Source organism: Sceloporus undulatus, chromosome 1, assembly GCF_019175285.1.
Source record: "Sceloporus undulatus isolate JIND9_A2432 ecotype Alabama chromosome 1, SceUnd_v1.1, whole genome shotgun sequence".
In the NCBI taxonomy this organism is placed as follows: Eukaryota; Metazoa; Chordata; class Lepidosauria; order Squamata; family Phrynosomatidae; genus Sceloporus; species Sceloporus undulatus.
This window is the reverse complement of record NC_056522.1, coordinates 331,881,826-331,906,494: the sequence shown is the minus strand read 5'-3', so window position 1 is coordinate 331,906,494 and position 24,669 is coordinate 331,881,826. Positions and strand designations below refer to the sequence as shown.

General features: G+C 38.6%; 1 protein-coding gene across 5 annotated transcripts in view; it reads left to right on the top strand.

The window, feature by feature from the left end:
- Positions 1-24,378, top strand: part of STRN3 (striatin 3) — a 61,558-nt gene extending 37,180 nt beyond the window's left edge. For 2 of the 5 annotated variants that reach the window (XM_042461513.1, XM_042461503.1), the window contains exons 8-18: positions 4,718-4,828; positions 12,101-12,241; positions 14,571-14,704; positions 16,325-16,500; positions 16,609-16,656; positions 17,563-17,684; positions 19,077-19,244; positions 19,934-20,074; positions 21,509-21,616; positions 22,530-22,616; positions 22,710-24,378. In XM_042461513.1, coding sequence (XP_042317447.1) covers positions 4,718-4,828; positions 12,101-12,241; positions 14,571-14,704; positions 16,325-16,500; positions 16,609-16,656; positions 17,563-17,684; positions 19,077-19,244; positions 19,934-20,074; positions 21,509-21,616; positions 22,530-22,616; positions 22,710-22,879 — 1,406 coding nt within the window. In that variant the 3' untranslated portion in view covers positions 22,880-24,378. The remainder of the gene's footprint in view (positions 1-4,717; positions 4,829-12,100; positions 12,242-14,570; positions 14,705-16,324; positions 16,501-16,608; positions 16,657-17,562; positions 17,685-19,076; positions 19,245-19,933; positions 20,075-21,508; positions 21,617-22,529; positions 22,617-22,709) is intronic. The other 3 variants (XM_042461522.1, XM_042461530.1, XM_042461536.1) reach the window with 3 other exon arrangements.
- Positions 24,379-24,669: the final 291 nt, after the last annotated feature.

The following is a 24,669-nucleotide window of genomic DNA, read 5'->3' as shown; positions in this document are numbered from 1 at the left end:
CAAGACAGCACTGACAGTTCCGAGTCCCTACTAGCTGAAGTAACAGCTATCAGGAGAGAATACGAAGGGAAACAAATAGTGAACAGCTACTCGAGAGTATAGGAGGGAGGCCCCTTGCAAAAATTTCTTCACATAAGGGTGCGAAGAGAGGGGACACTCATGATTATGTGATAAAATGGATGCCAAGGCATCTGTCTGACTCCTCAATGTATTGAATTTCAGACCAGTTTTCAGACCTGTTAATATAAATTCTAAGGTTTCCTTTACAGCAGCTGTGAGGGGAGAAATGGCTGACCTGCAAGCCCATCTCAGAAAAGCCTTTCAGGTGGTCTCATAGATTGCAATCATGGAACTCCTCCTGGAGGCTAAACTTGTGTTCACTATGGCCTGTTACAGACAGCCCAAATAAACCTGCTTCGAGTCACAGTGGAGGTATGATGTTTCAATGATACATGCATCCTAAGACTCCAGAAGCCACACCAAAGCCATGCTCCAGGCTGGAGCGTGGCTTTGGTGCAACTTCTGGACTCTTAGGACGCATGCATCATTGAAACACCATACCTCCACTGTGCCTCAAAGCAGCTTTATTTTGTCTGTCTGTAACAGGCCTATGTTATGTGAATAACTAGCCCTCATGTAAAATCTTCTTTCACTTGTCAGGCAGCTAGGTGCAGCCAGCATAGATCTGGGTATAGAATGGGTACTTGGTTGAGAAGATTGGGCTGGATTGGAAGGAGAATAAGGTTCTGAGTTGCTTGAGCTAACAGATAGGAGAACAGATTGGTCTGCAGGAACCAAAAAGTGCTATGAAAACCACTGATGCTCTCTCCTGACAGATTTCTCAGAGTACCCTGGAGATGAAAGGTATCAAGGAAGGGGGGAAGGATATAGGAGAACTGGAGGCCAGGTTGTTTGCCATGAGGGAATAAAACCTGGTGAATTACTTGGGAAGCTTGTGATTTGTATCTGATGTGAATAGATCAACCTGGAGACAACCAGATATGACTGTATTTGTTGGAAGATTGTCATGCCTACAGTCCATTCCCTAGATACAATGTGTGTCTGCTGAGGAAGTCTGTTTCCATGTTCAGGGAGCCCTGGATGTGTTGGGCTGATGTGGAGTTCTTGCACAGGAAAGAAAATTATGAGCCTCCTTGTACTGTATAGGGATAAGGAGCAAAAACAACCTTGTCTGATCAGATAAGATTTGGCTATTCAGTTGTCCAGCTGGACAGGGATCTACATATCTTGAGATCCTATTGAAAGTGAATGAGTGCTAGTTTGATGGCCCATAGCTCTAGACAATTGATGCTGTGGAAGAGTTGTGTTCCGTTCCAGACCCCCTGAGCTGTGTGGTCCTTGAAACGTCCCCCTAACCCAGGTGAGTCTGTGGTGAGGAGTTCCCTGGGAGTTCCTACAACAGAATTGCTATTAATAGGTTGAGAGTGAAGGGACAGCCTGGTTTCCCTGATGAGATGTAGCCTGGTGCAGAGTTTCTTTATTATGTGAGACTGAAAGGGATTTAGGAGTCATTGATGGGGGCAAGAGTCATTGATGGGGGCAAGAGTGGAACCTTGCCCATGTGCAAAGATGAATGTGGGAAACCATGAGGTCTCGAAAGTGAGAAAGAGACATCAGATCTGCTACCTTCATCTTTGCAAAGAGGAGGGATTCCTCTCTGATCTTTGCTATTTGTTCTGGGGATGGAGTGATGCTGCCTTTCTTGGTGTCTCTGAGTGAACCTAAATTTACTAGCTTTGGGGTTGGAACAAGGTGGCTTTTTTGGTTGATAATCAGAAACCCATGATTTTGTAGGACCAACAGGTGCCTGTCAGGCCATCCACACCATCATTTTAAAAGAGTGTCAGGGTGGTGTTGATGGCCTGACAGACATCTATTGGTCCTACAAAATCATGGGTTTCTGATCATTTTAAAAGAGTATTAGTTTGTTTAGCCATAGCTCTAGCCATAGCTCTAGTTATGGATATCATCCTAGTACTAGAATATATGGATGCCCTTAGGTGGGCCATTGAGGCACTCATTACCTTTGTACAAACCCGAGGAGCTGAGGCCAACCTCAAGGGGAGGGCTCTGAACTAATAATGGGAATTGAGTTAACCAAAACAAAGGTATCTATGAGATGAAGAATGGATAAGGATATGGAAATGTGCTTCTGAAAGATCTATCAACTAGAAACAGCTGTGTTTGATAAATTCCTGCTGAGAAATGTGAGGTCCGGAATCAGGCACACTCCACTCCCTTTTTTGGACTCTATGAAGAGAATCAAATAGAGTTCTCTTGGAACTTCTTGGTTGCTGGTACCTGTTTGATGGATCCTATTTTTAGAAGGCCTGACAGGTTACAAAGGTCTTTAAAATGTTTCTGGACACTGGGGACCTGTGGAACATGTGTCTAGATTCTATTTTGTACCCTTAATTCATTGTCTGTACAACCCACTGATCTAATGTTGAAGAGGCTTATCTCTCTGAAAAAAATAAAAGCCTATCCCCTATCTGATGGGGAGGGTAATCACATAGTTGGCTGGTTTTTAGAATGCTGGCAGGGCAATTCTAACTGAATTTCCTTGGGGATGAAAGGAAAACTGGAATCTAGATTAGGCACGGTGATCTAAAATCCCAAGAACAAGAAAAAGACTGGACAGGGCTAAAAGGCTGGGACAGTTTACCTTGATATTTAAATTCCTTCTTGGGCATAGATGACATGGCCTTCTTATTCTTAGTCCCAATGAAGATGTCTTTGAAAGCTTCCTCACCAAACAGGAGGGGAGCCCTTTTTTCATTGGAGACAAAAATCATTTAAAAGCTGAGGCCACTTCTTTAGGGGCGAGAGCATGTGTCAAAAGAGTAGAAATTGGTCCATCAATGAGAGCGAACTTTATTAAGTTAATTGTTTTTGGTGGTTTTGGAGCCACACTGTTCTCTTTTCTGCCATGTGGAAGAGAGGAACATTCTCATTTTAGTAAATCAATGAAATCAGAGGGAAAGAGAGCCACACACAAGGAGGTTTTTGTCTTTGGGGATACGGGTGCCCCATGACTGGATGCATCAGTGGTTAAAGCAGCAAGAGAGGTAGACTTGGGCTCTTGGAGGCCCAAAGCTGCTACAGCCTTAGACAGGAAGGGGCAAAGTCATTTTTTATTAAAATGTCTCTCTGGAAATATTCTGCTCTCCAGAGCCTGACCAGTCATGTGCGTCTGAGTCAGATGAATCTTTGAGAGAAGTGGAATGGAGAGAAGCTATCTCAGTATCTCTCACAGGAGCCCCTGTCCCTGGAAATAAGCAAAATCCTTGTTAAAGAAATGGACTGTGTGGTCTTTCCATGAAGAGGGGGTGCTAGGATAGTGGAGATAGAAGGGCCCAGAGGAGGAAGCCTAATCCTTTTAGATGCAGAACAACGGGGTGCGGTGTGAATGGCACAGCCTCTTGTGTTCGTGAGCCACCATGGAGGGAAGTTGCTTGAGCCATGAACTCTGATCCATAAAGGCACAGCAACTGAAAAGAGCATAGGTAATGTTCTGTTAATTCAAAATGGCCAGCTTGTAGGCCTGATCCAAAATGGCTGCTGTCATGTGGGTGAGTACATGGTTGCTTTTTTGGAAGGCTGTCACTTGGGAATAGGTCCCATTTGTAAATGCCACCAAGGTCCCTTGGGCAGTTCTGGAGGAGAGTTCTTTACCAGAACCTGCCTTTTCTAAATGTGGTGGGGACGTGTCCTGAGAATTTAAAGCAGTGGTCCCCAAACTGTGCTCTTTAAGTGATTTTGGACTTCAGCTTCTAGAATACCAGACTATTGGCCTGGTCCCCAAACTGTGCTCTTTAAGTGATTTTGGACTTTAAGAGTTTGTGAAGTGGTTTTCACGCTCGTAGATTCTGTGATTTCTATGGTTCTAGCTGAATTGGAGCTTCTCCTCTCCTCTACAGAGACAGCTCTTTCTGCATAAAGAGAACACAACAGGGTTCAATGCTCACTTGCTTGCATTCTGAAGAAAGTAAAGCAATATCTGAATATGGCTACAAACAAGCTTCCATGAGTTTATTCGTTTTCCTGAGTTTACTTTGGCTGTGCTTCAAAATATCTTACCTTCGGCTTAGTACTCAATTTAAATTTTTTTTAAAATGAAAGATCAGCAAGTAAAAGCCTAGGTAAATGTTGTAGTTTTCTAACTGTTTGACTTTGTATTAACATTGTTAATAATAGCTGAAAACTTCTGTTTTGTGTTTCTCAAGATCTAATTTAGAGCTATTAGATCTCATTGCATGTAGAATAAAAGTAGAAGGAAAACGCATGGTGCTTTTTAAAAATGGTGATGACAATTCAGTTTGCACTTCAGAAGTTGTATTGCATGAATTATATATATTTGCTTATTTAAGACTGGCTGAATAATTTGTTAATATTGTCTTATTAAAAAGAAGCAGTAATTTCTTCCATTATTGTTAATCCATTAATTCTTTCATATCAATAATAACAAAGAAATTGAAATTGTTTCATCAATGTGAAGAAATTACTTAATGTTACTGTGTGAAAAGCCATACAACCAAAATTGAAGCACTTTCCAAAACAGTAGCGAACTGCACCTTTAAAATACTGAGGTATAATTGAGTAACACTATTTATTGATTATTAACCTGTAACATTCACAAACAGCTTGCATTGCCAATTGCTGATTTATTTCTCTTTCAATAATATGCTGCATGTAGACAAAGATGACCTGTCCCCAACTGCTGAGGTTTGGGATGTAGACCAGGGACTAATAACTAAACTGAAGGAACAATACAAGAAGGAACGAAAGGGCAAGAAAGGGGTAAAGAGTAAGTGCAGATTCTGAATCTTGACACAACTCTGAATTATGTGGAGAACAGTTCTTTTTTAAAATGAGTTCTCTTTACTCCCCTCCATTTTAATACTAGGCTGTTTTGCGGCAACCAACTTTAACTTTCCATCTGATCAATATGCAAGTGAACATATCAAAACTGAAATTTTTAATTTGAATCTTGGCCTGGAGGCAGAAGATGGACATATTATACTGCTTCAGTATCATCTACAAATAATTTATAAAGGCAATGATGACTTGAACTCTGATCCAAATATAAATTAATAGTATTGCTTCTGACTTCAACGTTTCCCAAACATTAGTAATTTTCTGACTTTTTAAAAAGAAGTAAATAAAAATAACAATTTTTCATCAATGCTGAATGTTTATAATATGTGTCTCCACACACTTTGGCTTGGCTTACTAGCCAGCTATTGTAGTTTGTCAATATCAACGTATTTCCCTCATCCTTTCCATATGTCCAAGAGCATGGAGCAAGTTTCATTTCCCATGTCTACCGTTTTTTCTGTCTGCAAAAACTGCATAAAGTGAAGTAAGACACAACTTCTTTCCCAAGTATTCTGGCATTTGAGGGAGTCTTGTAGAAGAGCTAGTGTCTTTTCTCTCATTTTGTGCTGAACGTTAGAGAAGTGAGAGGAAACCTGAGGCTTAGTATCACTTTGTCTGGAATTTTGACAGAATCAGGGAGTCATCTTTGTTACATCTGGAGAGCCACCATGATGAGTCCAAACCTTTCTTTGGAGTCCATGGTGAATTTAAGGAAAAACAAGTTATCACTGGGGAATGACCTAAGCGACCTAGCAAATCTGACTTTGAACTGAAGCCTGGCTTTAAAAGTACATATCCATCAAGCTAAGCATGCTGATGTAATGTTATGTGAATTCTTTCAGCAGGCAGAATTCATGAGGCTCAACAGCAATAGTGTTTCTTCCACTTTCTATGTTAAACTGTTACTCTTAACATGCAAAGTGGCACAAGACTGGAGTGGATGCTTATTATTCAAATGAAAGAGAGGAAAATGCAGCAGGGCCAGCCAGAAACACTTTCATCCATATGTAAAGCTTTAAGATTGTTGCCTTCAAAGCAGCTGTCTTAGTTGTGGAAGCTGCAGAGAGGCAAGGATGATGTGAGAGCTTGGGGGTTGTATCAGCTCAAATGCTGAATTTAGCTTGAGATGGCTTATAGTCACTTATGGCAATGTGGAATTAATGTCTAGGTCCATACAGTTTTTCTATATACCAGTGTATATGATTCAACTATTTTTGTTCAGAAATAAGTCCCACTAAAGAGTTTTAGTTTCAAGTAAGGAACCCTTGGAAATGATATCCTCTCATAAAAGGATTTTTGTTGTTGTTGTTGCACTGTTTTAGTAAAGGATTTAATGCTGGTTTGGCTTTGTAGGCAAATTCTTAACATACATTTATTTGTGCATGATATTTTTTTATATTTAAAAAATGGTTTTGCATGTTCTCTGCACCATTGCCTTAACCCAGTACTAATTGCCTTCTTCTGAATGATTCTTTCCTTGCTCCTCAGAAAATACTTTTAATCCCACATGTAGCTTCAGCCATAGACGTCTGCTGTAAAGTTGTTGGAGCTACAATATCTGTAGCTGTCCTTCCAAAACTGCTATTTTCATTCAGTTACTAGGGTTTTACAAGTATGTTTAATGTGAAGTCAAAGGCTTTCACGGCCAGCATCCATAGTTTTTTGTGTTTTTGGGGGGCTAAGTCTGTGAGGCTGTGCTCTAGAAGAATTTATTCCTGACTTTTCACCAGATGCCAGGCACAGCTGCTGGCGAAATGTCAGGAATAAACTCTTCTAGAACATGGTCTCATAGCCCGAAACCCCCACAAAATACTAATATATTTAATGTTTTAAAATAAATAGAATAAAATATTGATGGGTACTGAATAATCTTTGGTAAAGGCAAATACCCTAAAGACACCAGATCCCATCTGATCTTGGAAGCTAAACAGGGTCAGCCCTGATTGGCTGGGGGACCACCAGTGAATACGAGGTGCTGTAGGCTATATTTCAGAGGAAGGAACTGGAAAAACCAACTGTGAGTATCCCATGCCTAAGAAAACCCTATGAAATTCATGGGGTCACCATAAGTTGACCGGTGATTTGGAAGGGTGTGAGTGCACACACACTAACACACACAAGTCAATAATCTGTGGAAGAAAATGTAGAAATTATTCATATTGTTCAGACAACAAAAAATTTTAAGGTAGCATTCCCATAGATTTATTTACTTTTCAGTTGAAACAGCTGGATGTTACAGGCAGTTTTTTGTGTTAGTGCTTGAATTAATTCCATCTGCGAAAACTGTATGTAAAAAAGCCTTTTTCCACAGCAAAATTGTTTACATAACATATCTGATTTATTAAAGTAAAGCCTACCTTACCTAAAATAGTGATGACTTCCAACGTCAGTGGAAAGCCTTCATGTTTGGGAGAGCCCTTACATACATATATATTTATTTTCATGAGATTTAAGCAAATAAATTGTAATTAAAGCCTTCTAATTAAAACCAGTAAATTGTCTTGTAGAAGCAGTTCAGTCACACTCTTAACAATTGTTCAGAGCAATTTCATCAGTCTTTGCCCTTCCAGATGTTTTGACTTTCAGCTCTAAGATTCACTGCTTGGATTGGCCAATGCTTTCTGAAGCTTGTGGAAGCTGGATACGCAAAATTTGAAAGAACAAGACTGAGAACCTCTCAGCTGAATTTAGGAGACTATACAGATAGATCACATTTCCAATAAGGAGTGTATCATCACTAAACAAAGGACTTCTGGTCTCATTTGAGAACTGTGGCAGCTGCAGAGCTGTTATCAAGCAATTCAGTAATTTATGTTTCTACCTGTATCCCAGGCAATGCCATATGGGTTCTATCACTATTAATTCACATCCATTAATGGTCAGATAAATTTACTGAGCAAAATGAAACCCATTTTTATGGCTTTTTATGTATTTTTGGTGCAATAGACTTGGAATAATTTTGGAAAAGCTTAAAAATGACCTATAATGTTTAACAAAATAAAGGTTGGTGAGGATGAGTTTTCCAAGATACATTAAGGACTGGTTGCTAGCTGTGGATGGATGTCACTTGCTTACATCAGAAGGCAGTCCTGTAACTTTAAAAAATCCTTTATTTTTGAAAAAATGAACTTGCAATTTCCTCCCCTGTGCCAGTGTCTGATGAACAGTTTTAATGGACTTACCTTGAAGTCAGGCCACATCAATATAACAGCAGCAAACAGAGCTCCTTTTCATTTGTTGCCAATGCAGAAACACAAGAAATATTCTGATAAAAATTCCAGTCTTTGTTATTCTGCAAACTTTTGGATCAGCCTTCTAACTTAACTACAGTGGTACCTCGGGATACGAAATACCCAGGTTACGAAATTTCCGGGATACGAAAAAATCCCATAGGAAATAATTGTTCCGGGTTACGAATGTTTTTCGGGTTACGAAAAAAATTTTGGTGCTTTTTTCGGCTTTTTCGCACGGAATCGCGGCTTTTCCCCATTAGCGCCTATGGCAATTCGGCTTACGAAGGCTTTTCGGGTTACGAAAGCGGCCGCGGAACGAATTAATTTCGTAACCCGAGGGAGCAGTGTAGGTACTGCATGCTTTAGGTTAGATTGAGGCTGCCTAAGTTTGGCAGAAGACCACAGCACAGACTTACTATTAAATATAATATGGCAAAGGAGTATGAATTGAATTCAATACTCCTGTGCTAGTGAGCCCTCTACAGCTCTTGATCTAAGTTTCACTTAGGCCTGAAACAGACAGTTCAAATAAAGTGGCTTCTGGCCACTTTTGGGGTGTGGTGTTTAGATAACATAAGCCCTCAAACCGGCAGGAAGCTGCTCCAATGCTGTGCTGAGGCGGCAAAAACCAGCACAAAAAGGAGCAAGAAAAATCTGCTCTTGCTGGCGGCCCATTGGGGACTGTGGCGGTGGCCTGCTTCGGGAGCAAGTCATGCAGTTGCCACGGTCTCGAGCTGATCATGGCCGGAATGGCCTTGGGTCCATCTGCTTCACCTCACAGTCTCTGAATTTGGGACATAAAGTATTATAATTCTCTTTTACATTTTATCATCCTTTAGGTGTTCTAAACTAGCATTTGTTTATTGGTGTTAGCTTTGTATAGACATTAAGTGCTTTTTGATATACAGTGGACCCTTGTTATCCGCAGGGGTTTGGTTCCAAGATCCCCCATGGATAACAAAATCCGTGGACACTCAAGTCCCATTAAATATAATGAGAAAGCAAAATGGTGTCCCTTATAAAAATGGAAAATCAAGGTTTGATATTTGAAATTTATACTTTTTTTGAACATTTTCAAACTGCGTGTGCTTGAATCTGTGTATTAAAAATCCGTGTATAAGAAGGGCCGACTGTAGTCTGAATGTCGACTAGAAGGCAGAATGACCAACAGATTGTCATAAGGTGACATGACTCATGGACAAAGACGATAATGCTTGGTAAAGTGAAAAGCAGTTTGAAAAGAGGAAGGACACATTACAGACAGATTGTCTCTAAATATATATAAATTTCAAACTCAGGGCTATGGCTTCTCTATTATGGAAGCCATAGCCCTGAGTTTGCAAGACCTGGGCAGGGTTATTGATGACTAGGACTTTTGGAGGTCTCTTGCATATAGGTCTTCCATTCATCAGTATCAACAACAAACAATCTCCATATACATTCAGCCCGTCTTATCTAAGGATTCAAATATGCAAGGTTTGAAAATATTATATTCCAAAAATCAAACCTTGATTTTGCCATTTTATATAATATACACCATTTTACTCTGTCGCTGTATTTAATGGGACTTGAGCATGCATGGGTTTTGGAATCCACCAGGGGCCCTGGAACCAAACCCCTGCAGATACCAGGGGCCCACCGTATTGTCCTGCTAGAATATTACTGATCTGGTCCAGTGAATCGAGTGTGACTTGCTTGAGGTGGTGTGGAATATAATTTTACCAAATTGTTTATTGTTCCCTTTAAGCAGAGGTGTCCCATGCTAGTATTTGTTTATGGGTGTTAGCTTTGTATGGACATTAAATGCTTTTTGATGAGTGTGGTTTTTTCGGTATGCATACATATAGGGTTGCCATAAGGCAGGACCTCCAAACTGGGACAAATGTAGGACAAATGTAGGGCCACATTTTCAAATGTAGGACACGTTTTATAAAAAATGGAGGACACATGGAAAAATTGATACTTTTTAAAAAATGTTAATATAAATGCATGTTTCTTAGGCATGCTCAAAATGGAGGACATTTTGGCATTATTCCTAGACAGAAGGCTGAAATGTACTTCTCTTTCTGGCCAAACACCCCCCCCCCCAATTCTACAAGAACATTTCCCACTCCCAAGCAGGCATAGCATTTGCACGATCACAGGCAGTCCTTTGTGCCTTTGAAAACTACATTTCCCACTTCCAAGCAAGCATAGCATTTGCAAGATCACAGGCAGTCCTTTGTGCCTTTGAAAACTATATTTCCCACTTCCAAGCAGGCATAGCATTTGCAAGATCACAGTCAGTCCTTTGTGCCTTTGAAAACTACATTTCCCACTTCCAAGCAGGCATAGCATTTGCAAGATCACAGGCAGCCCCTTGTGCCATTGAAAACTACATTTCCCACTCCCAAGCCTTCTTAGCAATTCCCCCCTTCCTCCTTTTCCTTGCTCCCTCCAACCCTCCCCAAACCCCTCGCCCCCTCTTTTTCCCAGGTATGTCTCAACTTAGGAGGGATTAGGGACAGATCCAAAGCCTTTTTTCTTTTCTAATGGGGGCAAAGCCTGAGAAGCCTGGACCCCTGAGAAGAAGAGGAGGGGGCTTGAGAAGAAGAGAAAGAAAAAGAGGAGGAGGAGGAGAGGGGGGAAGAGGAGGAGAAGAAAAAAACGGAACAATAATAAAAGAGGAGGGGAGAAAGCGAAAGGGGAAGCAGCTTGCCTGAGTGTAAATTCCTCCCTGCTCAGATGTTGCCCAAATAAGGAAGCAGAGGGCTGGCCAATAGAGGCAGGGCAGGCAGCAGACCCCGCCCCTGCTGGTTTCAGTCCTCCTGCTGCTGTTGCTCCAGGGATGCTTCACAGGCAGCACTCTATAGAAGGTAGGCAGCAGCCCTGGGAGCTCAGAGTTGGGCAGCCACCGGGGCGGGGTCGGGGTCGGGACGGGACCGGGCACGCCCCCCCAGGGGCGGGAAAGTCCCGCCCACCCAGCGTGAAATGGCAAGCCTACATACATACAACACTTTTTCGGGGGACTGGTGTCAGGAAAAGGAAGCTGTTTTTGTTTTCTTTTTGTACAGGGTAGCTGCATTTCTTCTAATATCAAGATTTCATGTTTTCTTTCTTTCTTTTTTGTAAGCTTGGTTTGTGGGGCTCTTAAAGTGAAAGCATAACAGGATTAGTTTACTTGGAGAAGTCATCTTGCTTCCTGTAATAATCACTTAGTGGTTACATGGCCAGTAAAGTAGGGAGAGTGCTTGCTGGTAACCCTATTGGCAGAAAATAGGCAGAGATTAAAGATTCATCCTCACCTCTCCAATTTTGGATCTGTGGTTGCAGTTTATTTTAAACAATTTTCATTTCATTTTTTTAAAAAAGAATAACAGAATATTAAGTTTTAAAAGTTGCATATGTTCACTATATCTGTGTTTTGCCTACTAATTTCACTTCAGTGTTCCAGATAAGAAATTATCTGGAAGAATTTTGCTTAACTGCACATAGATGAATATTGTTAAATTGACCAATCATTTTTAAAAAGGGGAAAGTTAAAGAGTTTGTTGCCTTCTGTTCTCGTAATTCATTCATTTTTTTAAAAAAGGCTCTCTTTGATAAGCAGCATTTGTGCCCTCTTAACTATGTTAGCTTTTAATGATAAATACTGGATTTTAAAGATAAATATGCATTTGTTCCAGCATTCCATTCTTGAAGTTTTTCTAGGGAAATTCAAACATTTAAGTATTTCCTTATCTGCTATAAGCATAATATACACCAATTACACAAAGAAAAAAGCAAGTCACAGAATCCTTTTTAAACATGCAGATACATTATAATTCATTTTCCAACACAATTTTGTGGCGAGCGAGAGCGTCTACTCGAACATATGTCTTAATGAAATCACATGAAATCAAGATTGATTAGCAAACTAGGCATGTAAATGGCTATCAGGTCAGGCGGTAGCAATCAAATGAATCTGTGCTGCTGACATTAATTTACAGGGGTCAACAGAACAAAACTGCACGACATGATAGCTGATCTGGGCGATGATGAGCTACCCCACATCCCTTCAGGAGTCATTAATCAGTCTAGGTCACCCTCATCTAGAATGACTGATCATGAAGGTGCAAGAGCAGAGGAAGGTACAATAAATTCACCTACTTACTTTCTTTTTAGAAGGTTTTATTTTAAAACCGCAATTGCTGAATCCCTCTGAACCAGATGGTAACATAACATTAAGATACTGTACCATTGTTACAAATTGGCTCTGAAGAAGATTGCCACTGAACATTCTGCAGCTTTTTTCTTGTATGACCAGAAGCTAGTACCCAGATCTGTGTTTATAAATTATGCGTATAATAATATAGAACTTACTGTAACCATGCAGAGTAATTTTAGGCACAGTTTTCTGGTGGTGAACTCCACCCTTCTGTTTTAAGTTCTATTCATCATAAAATGTTGAGAAGGTTTTTTTTTAAACTGTCCTTGGACAGTATTTACTGTATCACTGTTAGTTTGTGTTCTTCTCACAATCTGAACAAAAGTTTATATATCACACTTTAATAGCTGTAGATTCATATTAAAATAGTCTCTTCCAATTGGGGGTGGGAGAGATCCTTTATTGCTAAGCAATGCATTCATGGTCACCATTGTTGAAAATTAATCCAAAATATATTAAAATTTCCCCCAAAACAAAAGAAGTCCTGTCCTAAAAAGAAATCTATCTTAAAAGTGAAAAAAAAAAACCACAACAAAACAAAACAACAACCACCCTTTTTTGCCCTACAAGATTTATGGGCAGCCATGCAAAAACTGTTACTGTATATGCTGTTTAAGTGGCAAGGTATGGAATTTGAAATTAAATTTATGAAATGAAGATAGTCATAGAAACTTTTCAACCTTTGTCTATATGTGCTTTTGCCATACTTTGTCTTTAATTCTTTATTATTCTTAATGAGAGTTGTACACAGACTCAGGCTCCAAAACCCGGGAGTCAAATGTTACTAGTATTGTCTTGAATACATACAGAATTACCTTCAAAGGTCTTCTCCCCCAGCTTTAAAGGTTTTTAAGGACTTATTTTACTGAGGTGGGTGGGAAGGGATGTCATGATTTTTTGTTTACATAAAATCCAGTATTTTATTGCCGCTAGATGGATCTGGTGCATACAAGGAATTGATGTATAATTTTATTCTTTCACTAGAAGGCAGGGTTCAGACATCTCATGTTAGAATTTTTTTTTGTTGAAAATAGCAGTTTACATTTATTTCTCAATATTAGTTATATAGCCTATTAAAGGCAAGGATAGGTACGTGTTGTTTGTTTTGTTGGTTTTTTCTTCTTCTTTTTTGTTTAATTTTTTTCCTCCATATGTAGAGTGTGTGTTGGATTTCCTAATGTTTATCTGATTTTTTTGTTTCTGCAAGAATGCCAGTACTAGGAAATAGATTTTATTACATTTAGAAAATGTAAGCGACTAAGCATATTTTTTCATATTCTATCTATTTTCACTAAAAATTAGTTACGTAATCACAATGAAAATTACTTGGGCTATATGTGTATTTTTTAAGTTGTTCTAACTTGAGCTTGTGTACTAATAAGTTTGTTCCTGTGGTATTATGTACAGAGGAAGAGGGTTTTAGGGCAAACTATTGATTTCCCAACCCTCCAGATCAGTTTTTCAAGAAGTAGAAAGCATGAGCAGAGTTTGGCTCAAGGAGCATGGATCTAACCCATTGTTTTTCTCCCATTAGAACCAGGTGTGAGGCTGATCAATATATTCTTCTGTAAGGCAGCGTTTTGATAAGTGTAATATACTGAGTGTAGTATGCAGTTAGTCATCCTGCAAATAGAATGGATTTCATAAGTAGAATAGTGAGGGAGTAATAACCTTCCCCACATCCCCTATGTCCTCTTAAAATTAGTTCTGTGGGATTGCAGGAGCCTCTGGAATTGGTTAAGGGAAGCAGTGGGAGAAGAGCAAAGTCTATGTTTATAAAGGGTGGTCTCCGGTGAAGATGGATTTCAGCCACATTTTAATGTTTTCCATAAAACAAATAGAAAAAGGAGAGGAGGGTTACACTCCAGAAAAGGTAAGTGGGTCTAAGTAAAATTGAAATTCCGTAGATGCCTAATTATTTTTGCTTCCAATCCTTAATAATGAAATGCTCATAGCAAACATAGATTTCTGGCCAGGTAAATGAAAAATTCAAGACATCAGAGCGATTTTCCCATTGAGATACTTTGGATAACAGTTCTTGTCATCCCCAGTTTCTCAGAATCTGAAGTTTGGCAGCAACAAATATAAAAGGCACTGCTATATTATATTGAACATTAGGCAGCTGTTATGCAAACATTTACCTCTTGTTGAATAATATTTTATGCCTCATTCAGCTTCAATTCCTAGTGATATTTTTTTAAACCTGATTTTCATCTCTTAAACTTAAGCTTTTGTTTTGTTTGTTTTTATAGCTGAGCCAATTACGTTTCCATCTGGAGGGGGCAAGTCATTTATTATGGGTTCAGATGACGTATTGTTAAGTGTACTGGGCCTCGGGGATCTTGCAGACTTAACTGTAGCTAATGACGCAGACTATAGTTATGATGTAAGTGAACTTTTATTTTAATCTAACAATAGTACAACTTTAGAATGCTCCACATGTTTAGCTGTGCACCATATGTATATTATGGATTATAATTATTAAAAATGTGGCCAGGATTCAGCAGGACTGGTTCGGTTCACCATAACCAGGGGGAGTGGGATCCTTTCTACATCCCCACAGAAATTGATTGGAAGGGTTGAGAAATCCTCTAGAGCAGGCTTTCAGGTCATGTGCTGAGCTGCAGGGAGAGAGAAAGAAAGTCCTGTTTGTGTAGCGCACTGATATTTCAATAAGAGTCCATTTATGCCTGTGTTTCCAGTAATAAATGCTGAATTAATAATATGTGAAACAAGAAAAGGGCCAAGATCCTGCATTGTCAGATGCAGTTATGACAATGGAATCCTGTTCTCACTGCTGTTTTTGCCAGTGCTGACCCCCAAAATGTAGCTCTTAAGGTCTTAAGAGAATCAAAAATGTATGAGAAATGGGTTGTATTTAGTATGCAAACACTTATATGCAAAATGTTTAGTTGGATCCTGACTTACAAAGAGCAATTCTGTTTGCAGGCTTTTCCTACTGGTGAAACCAGCAGAGAAAGTCTCCCCACCCAGCCAATTCCCACTCCAATTTCCTATGCTTCCTGAAAACCTGTATCAAAAACAGTTTTGCAAGGGACTGCTAGCGTTGCTTCCTCTTCGATTTTTTCCAATGGCAGCCACTATTGGATTGAAAGCCCTTTTTGTAAATGGAAGATGTCCTTCCTGTTTGTAGAAGGGCAGTTTTGGAAGCAGTTCACTGTTGTTGTTGTTGTTGTTGTTTTTTTAAAGAACTTTATTAACTTCATTATAAAATATTTTTGAAAAGGGATTTTTAATGAGAATATTTTAAAAATAAATAATTACAGAGACTAATATGATTTAACAGAAAGATGGTTTAGGGATTAGCGTATTGTGATGTGCAATGGTAGATGCTGTAATTTTCAGACGTTGGACCACAACTCCCATCAACTGTCATCTTTGGCTCTCCTGTCAAGGGTTAATGGGAAATGCAGTCCAACAACATCTGGAGCTACATACTTCAGACATTTTTAATTCCAAACTTTCACTGAACACTAGAATTCAGGGGAAAAGAAAATTGACTATGGAGGATCATTAAGAACAGAAAACTTTACTTGAGCACAGGAAATCTTCTGAGTTATTTCTTATGACAGAAGCATACCTGCTGGAGCCCTGGTGGTGCAGTGGTTAAATGCTGGTACTGCAGCCACAACTTTGTGAGTTCAATCCCAGGGTTCCAAGGTTAACTCAGCCTTCCATCTTTTCGTAGGTCAGTAAAATGAGTACCCAGCTTGTTGGGGGCAATTGGCTTACAGATTGTAAACTGCTTAGAGAGTGTTGAGTTCATTATTAAGCAGTACAGAAATGTAAATACTAAATGTTAAAATACTTGGCATACATTCTCCAAAATTTTCATTGCATTTCATATCCTTAGAAGAAGAAAAAAGAAAAGAAAAAAAATATTGTACTTTGTATCAGTTACATACTAGTAATGAGCCAAAGGGGGAAAGCATATAGTGCTGTGTTTCTCTTACTTATTTTTAACATTATACACTCTTTATTTTAGTTGCCAGCCAATAAAGATGCCTTTCGGAAAACATGGAATCCTAAATATACGCTACGCAGCCATTTTGATGGAGTGCGGGCATTAGCTTTTCATCCTGTAGAGCCTGTGCTGGTTACAGCCTCTGAGGACCATACTTTAAAACTTTGGAACTTGCAGAAAACAGTTCCTGCCAAAAAGCAAGTATATGCTTACATACTTTTAAAGTCCCTCATATTATGAAATCTCCAGCATTTAATGCTTAGGAAGATTGGGCTCAAACATTGCTTTTGGTGTCTTTCTTTCAGGAGTGCCTCTTTAGATGTGGAACCTATCTACACATTTAGAGCCCATATGTAAGTATTTTAATATATTTTAGTATTTCCCCACATACTTGCTCAAGGAGAGTCATGATACTGCAGAATGTTTCAGTTTAATACTTTCAGCTCTGATTTAGGAAACAGTCCTGTAAATCAGTAATGTAGTGGGAGTCAGCCATGCCAACTTGTTTAGAGGAGGCCTGGGTTTATCTAAATAGTATGTGGATTGCTCCTCCATGCTACCAAAGAATGAGGAGTTGTTGCATACCATGAAGTTTCTTCTTGGATGACCCAGTCAAACAATTCACTCCATTCCGATTGTGACTGTATAAAAAATGAGATAAATAAAGTGAAATAAAAATGCAGAAAGGAAAAGAAATAGCATTGTAAACAGGGCCACAAATAGATCTAGTTGTCTAAGGCAGATTTTATAATGACACTGATGCAAGGGGAGAAGGAGCCAATGATTAAAACAGAAAAGAATTTTGGACTACAGGGAACAACCCAATAGCATGTGGATTGTTTCTCTGGGCCAACCGAGAATGAGCCTTCATGATAAGTATCAACTCTTCAATCTGTCATGTTCCAAAAATTTTTACACTATTTCAACACTATTGTGTAAAAATTGTATCATATTTTCTATACAGAAAACCTAATGCCTGTCTGAAAGTTGGACCAACTGTAGCAAAATCCTTATATGTAGGGATAAACATGGTAGGGACTTTTAAAAAATGGTTTACATCAAAAATATTAAATGCTGCATAAGTCCCATTTTCATGTTAGACTAATTGTAAAACAGTAAACAGGTTCACCAGTTCAAAAGTATTCTTTATGTTTTTAAGAAAGATATATAGCAATTTTGATAATTTATCCTGACGTTAACTTGTAATTTTTGATTTCTTTCTCTAAATTTTAATGTGTTGCTTTTGTGTTTCAAAACAGTGGACCTGTTTTGTCCTTGGCAATTAGTTCTAATGGAGAACATTGTTTTAGTGGTGGTATTGATGCAACTATACAGTGGTGGAACATGCCTAGTCCTAATGTGGATCCTTATGATACATATGGTAAGCATTGTCTTGGCTTGTTGTAATGTTCTTCCATCTAGACAGTTCACCTGTGGATGGGGAGGAAATAATTTTACTATGGCCCCATTCCCACTGAGCAATAAAGCGACAAATCTTGCTGCAGGTCAGACTCGGAACGAGTTCCCGAGTCGTATTTGAATCATGTCCATCGTTCCCATTAAAAAAAGGGAGAAAACAGACTCAGTTTTTCTTGACCCGTGTTCTCGTTCCCATTGATATTTCTCAGTTGTATTTTGAAGCAGACTTTTTTGTTCCCCGTTCCCATTGCCTTTCTGGAACTGTTTTTTTTTAAGTTGTCAATCAAGCACTTAGGCGATTAGACGTTACGGTGACATCTAATCCCCCCTTCTTCAAACCATCCCAATATGCAGCAGCCAGCCACCCCTTTTCTGTCTGAAAAAAGGAAGCAAGGCTGGATGCAGGAGCTACATTCAAGGTTTTGGGGTTTTTCTCTCTCTCTTTTTTCCCTTTCCGCTAACAAAAAGTTTTTGCCAGCCTCCCTTTCTCCATATCCCTTCTCCTCTTTCCTTTCTTTTTTCCTCCCTCTCCAAAAAACCCAGTTTAACTTTCTTCTTTAAAAAAAAAGTTTTACACACCACTGAGGAAAGGCTATGCGAACAAGGGAAAATGGCGCTGGGAATGCCAGGAAAGAGAACAAAGCTGGTGACACCCCTGGGACAGCCCCTTGAACATTGCTCCTCCCCTGATTCGGACACTGTTGTAGTTCCCGTTAATTTGCCGCGCATCCAACATGGCAGCTGCAAAAAAAATTGCTAGAAAAGTGGTGTCAGTTATCCACCACTGATTCGGGTTTTAGCTAGAGAAATCGATCAAAGTTGGATCAACCGCGGATTCAAATGGGAACGATTTTCCTTAAACAAGGATTGAACGCGAGTTCAAATGGGAATGATGTTCCTATAATCCAATTCTTGATTTGATTTATAGACCAGTGGGAATGGGGCCTATGCCTCCTGGCCTGTTTTAGTCTCAGAAGAAATATTTATTTACTCAAAAGATGAACTGGAACACTACTGCTATTTTGCTTCCGTATTATTTAAAGGCATCTCCTGATTTAAAACATCTGGAGGGGGTGGAGTATCAAAACAGCCTCTTATACAGCAAAGTGGAGATTTTTTTCAGTGAAAAAAATAGAAAAATAATTTAGGGGGAGTAATGGGATGGATCTATGAGCTGCACTTTTAATCTCCTGGTTTAATCTTAGTCAGGTAAAATGTTTGTCACACTACAAACTGAATGATAGTTTATTGAAAATAATGGAAGCATTTTTGCCAGTAGCTAAGTTTATACTAATTATTATGAGCAATAATAAGCTTAAGACTGACTGACTTTTCACATTATTTTTCTTTGTAGAGCCAAACGTTCTAGCTGGCACATTAATTGCTCACACAGATGCTGTCTGGGGTCTTGCTTACAGTGGGATCAAGAATCACTTACTATCTTGCTCAGCAGATGGCAGTGTTAGATTGTGGAGTCCGCCTGAAAAAGTGCCCTGCATTTGCACATACAACGGAAATAGGGGTGAGTTACAAAATAAAAGTTAAGGAAGTGATTTTAGAAAGATTTATTCAAAGGACAGGTATTACCCAATAAAAACAGTTTTAAAAATAGACAGATAAGCTGAGGTAAATAATCAACTTAAGAGATCAAATGATTGCCAGAATGAAATCATTTCAGTGATGTGTTTAAAAAACAACAGTAAGTGAGAGGATTCCATGATATTCACAAGGAAAGGAAGATGTTTTACAGGCCAAGGCACAGCCACAGAGGGAATGCACTCCATCCAACTATATCTTGGCTACAGGTGGCACATGAGGAGGAGTCTCCCCAGTTGATAAAGGACTTTGTTCTGGTCATCACTCTCCAAACATTGGCCAATATCAGGGAGGAGTACTTGTTCACTAAGCCTTTTAGTGCTTTGTTGGTCAACATTAGAATCTTGAAACAGACTCAGAAGCACATGGGCGGCCAGTATAGTTCAAATAATAGGTGCAGTATCTATCTACTGGCTCTACAACTCCAAACCTTCTCCAAAAACCACCCACAGAAGATGCATTACATACTCCAGGTGTGAGGTTATTGTGGTGTTTGTCATTTCCACCAGCCTGTTCCAGATTATTTCTGCAAATAAATTTTTGTTATTTAAAGGTTTGATGAAATAATGAATGCTCTGAACACAACACATGTTATTTCTTTCCTGTCTACTCCAGAATATGGAATACCTACATCCGTTGACTTTATAGGTTGTGATCCAGCACATATGGTGACAACATTTAGCACTGGCAACACTGTCATTTATGATTTGGAAACATCCCAGTCACTGGTAATGCTTTCCTCACAGACTGATTCTGGTAAGATTAAGTTATTCTTTACAGCTTTTGATCCACCTTTGAGCTGGAACATGATCTTACAAAGAGTTTCCAACAACTTGTAAAGTTACCAAATTGTAGTCTAAGTAAAAGAATTTATTTATCTTTAAATGGCTTTTTAAAAATCTTTGAATTATGAGATATAAATATTTCACAGTACTATGTAGTGTTTCAGCTGAGAGTATTGAATTTAGTTTTTGCTCAGATATGAACTCACTGTGAGTTCTTGACAATATCTCTGTCTCAGCTTGAATTCCTTGTGCTAAAGCTGAAATATTAAAACAAACCATTAAAAAATTACAGTGAGATGAATCATGATAAAGGATACACTATACATAAAATCAATTATGTGTTTTTGTAGACAGGTTCACACTGTTGTACTTTGTTATACCACCTGCGTGAAACATTTCCTCCCCCACCTCCCACTTGCAGTTATTGATGTTAGCTGAAAACCAGCTCTGGAGAGTTTTCCAGTTTTTCAGAGCATGTTTGGGGCAATTAGTGGACTTCAGTGGAATGAGAAGATGACCCCTTACTGAATTCCTCTGTTCTGCTAGTGGAAATCCTGCATTGGATCCTATCCCAATTTTCATCAAGTGAAGAGATGTAGAATTTGGCTTCAAGGGGGGCTTTCATTTCTTCAAGCTGTTAGACATGACAGTGTTGTTTCTCTTAAGATGCCAGCCACAGATGCTGACGAAATGTCAGGAATAAACTCTTCTAGAACATAGCCACATAGCCTGAAAACCCCACAAAAAACTATGGATGCCGGCCATGAAAGCTTTCGACTTCTCAATGTTGTTCTTTCCTTGACCACATGTACGTCACTGGCTTATACGTATCTAAAATATTCTTGGAACAAAGCAATATTTAACGATAATAAATCAAAGGAGTTATTTGCCTGTATGCTTCAATTGAAGATCTGTGTTCGTGTAATAATGATTTAAAACAATGGTACACCATGTTTTATTCCTGGGCTCATTGATCTTCCTCATATTTTGCTCTTGAGGGGAAAAGATGGAAAGCTTCTATTTCAGTTTACATCAAAGCATCATTTGCCACAATCTAAATTACGTGTCCCCCTGGAAACTAGAATTGGAAGATTCCTTTCTCTTCCCCTTGTGCTCAAAGAAAGGGAAGTATGAGAACCCAAGAACCTGCTGTGAAGTATGCTAATGCTCATTTTCATAAGAGTGAGTTACATTTGTCTATTATCCCTGAAATGAGCCAGTTTGTTTTGGGCTGAAAGTTAGTTCAGACCTTGGCCAAGCTCCTGTATGTAGTTATAATACAGATATTCCATATTGTACTAGTAGTTCAGTAATCATTCTGTCATTTTTCAGCGTTAAAGATGAAACTTGTTATTAGTGGTATGAGTGCATCCTTAGCTCATTGTTGCATTTATTTTATTTTCAGGTTTACAGGTAAATAATCACATCAACAGGGTAGTAAGTCATCCAACTCTTCCTGTAACAATAACAGCTCATGAAGATAGACACATCAAGTTTTTCGACAATAAAACGGGTAAGAAAATGAACATGGGCTTTCTTGGTTTCCCACATTTCCTTCCCTTTTCTTGAATTTTCCCTTATTCCTTTGCTTTTTTCATAGCTCCTATTTCAGGTCTCTTCCCCTTCTGTCTTTTACAAACATTGTGTTTTCTTTTTTGTGAATGATATTCAAATCTCACTTCTGCCTTCCCCCTCCCCTACTTCTCAGTTTCTGTATGCTTCCATCTATTTCACTGGCCTAGTATTTTATTAGCGCCATGCATATCAGGAAGCGTATTGACCGAGGAATAATGGTCAGCCTATGTTTATTTTCCAATCCTCCTCTAAAGGATGGTTACCATGTGAGGAATTTTTCAAAGCCATAATAAGAATTAGTTGGGAGTCATGGTTGGCACTAAAGCTAGGAGCAGTCTGTTACCTACATAATCTTTTACTGTCATCTTGCTCCCCACTCCCCAATTTCCCACTCATCCTTCATGGATGGTCTGGAAATTTGTTTTCAAGGAGTTACTGACATAGTTACTGTTTTTCATACTTGTGTTCTGCAAATGCCATGTTTAGAACTCCTAGCTGTCAACTTGGTAGGTGTCTCAACAAGGCATCCAAAAAAAACATGAGAGAACAACAACAACAACAAAAAAGACAACCCAAAAGCCATATAATGAGCTAGGTCTTTACAGTACTCTTTAAATGCTGTTGATTTAAGGACAAATGGACAAAGCAAGACATTTTTGCTCTGCTTGTAGGCTTCATGGAACTTATGGCAAGCTATTGTGGAAAACAGAAAGCTAGAGTAGACAGTCCTTAGAGTGACCCATCAAGGAAGTTTATTTGGTTTTTACAGTATACCCATCAAATATTGCTTTGAATCCCTCCCATCTGTAAAAAATATGAATTGTTGATACATTTTCTGCATTTGTTGTTAGGTAAAATGATCCATTCTATGGTTGCTCACTTGGATGCTGTCACAAGTTTAGCTGTGGACCCTAATGGAATCTACTTGATGTCTGGAAGTAAGTTAACAACTACTTTTATTAACAACAGAATTTGTTGTAATGTGTTTTTGTTAAGTCTGCAAGTCTAACTGTGTTTTTCACTTCATTCAGGCCATGACTGTTCTATTAGATTATGGAATTTGGACAGCAAAACGTGTGTGCAAGAAATAACAGCCCATAGGAAAAAGTTGGATGAATCAATTTATGATGTAGCTTTTCATCCATCGAAAGCATATATCGCCAGTGCAGGAGCCGATGCCCTTGCCAAAGTATTTGTGTGACATAACAAAGCAAACCTGTGTCCTGTGTAGCAGGCTTGCCTGGACAAGGAGAGGGAAAGTGTCACTGCCATTATGGAAAAGGTTACTGATGAGACACTACATGTGGCCAGCCTCAACCGAGACTGTATGTGGGTCAGTGTAAATTGGTCAAATCACGATCTCATGAATAACATTGGGCTGATTCATTTAACTGTAATTACTGTATTTTTTGGGGGGGAAGCAAACCAGTATTTGTAGCCTTGACTGGATATGAACTGAGCGTTTGTCTGTTCTTTAGATGTGTCTTTAAACGAACGTGGAGTCAGATCTTATTAAAGACTTTTATTTTGGACTCTGTGTGCTGCCTTAGGGTTAGGAATGTGGTGCTCTTGTGGGGGGGGGGGGGTAAGTGAGCTCCAAGAGTAGGTTTCTTTGCATCTCTTAGTATCTTCTTGTCTATCAGTTAAATGCCACAGATTCCCCTTTTCAGCTTTTATTTTGCTTTAAAGAAAAAGGAATTAACTTAAAATATTTAGCATTAGTTGCACAAAATATTTGGATAAAATTCTAGTTTTTATATGTCTTTTATATATTTAGCCTGTCACAGCAGTGCTCAAGATTGTATGGATGATGTTTTTTCTGCATTATAGTACCCTAACCACAAAGATCTCGCTGCCCTGTAATCACACAGTTCCTTTTGTTGCCTAACAAAGTTCAGTTTAGTCCTTTTTTCAGGATGATAATTCATCACCTTTGAATTACTGGCGTCCTAAAGGACTGTAGAGAAGTGCAAAAAAGAAATGCAAAGGAACTAACCACCCCCAGCCTTCCCAATGAACTTTTAAAATTAATCTTGGCATCCTATCACTATGTGATATTTTGTACATCTTACTGTATTTACGAGATTATTTATCAAGGATTACCCATCTGGCTAATGGCCTATTATTTATTTCACTTTTTGTTGGACTTTATATTCTTTTTATGTAGCGTGTTAAGGGGCCCTTGTATATCTATCTATTATAGCACTCTTTGAACAGTCTAAAATAGACTAAAAATGGGACATGGAATAGTTTTTAAAGTTACAGACAGACTTTTTTCCAGTTACATGTCTGGAGTTAAGTTGATTCCAGAAAGTCATTTCAGAACTTAAGGAGTGAAAATGTTTTTTATTTGCGGTTCAAATAGAATGAGAAAGTAGTTGAATCAAGAGTCAGAAATTGGCTGTGTTTGGAATAGTTATTCCCTGCTTTGATTTGTTTTTTTTTCAGATGTGCTTCAGTTTATGGTGTAACTAAAAGGTTTCGTTTATGTAACTGCATGATTAAGACAATAAAAGTATTTTTTCTAGTCTTCCACAAAACTTTCTGATCAGTTTGCGAGTTTTGATGAGTTTTGTAAGTTTTCTGTTTTACAAACTATGAATCAGCAAATTTTTAAGATTGTACAACATAGCAAAAGTACAGTTCTTTAAAAAAATGTATATAAAATGCATATAATAAATACTAAATGGTGTACCTGTATGTTACTGTTGGTTATATTTTGTGTTGCAAAGTTTTAAAAGTGTCATTTCATTCTCAGACAACTCCATTAGGAAATGAAGGTTTAATTCAGCAAAACAGTTTTATACATTTGAAATAAACTGTTGCTTGTAATATCAAAAATTTCTGACAGGACCACTCTATTATAAGAACTTGTTTCAAGAAAACACTACATTACTCCCCTTTTATTGATGATAAGTATTTTTGAAACAGGAAACACTGTGGCAAGCCAGTTTTTTTTCCAAATAAATAATTATCCAGTGCTTTCAAATT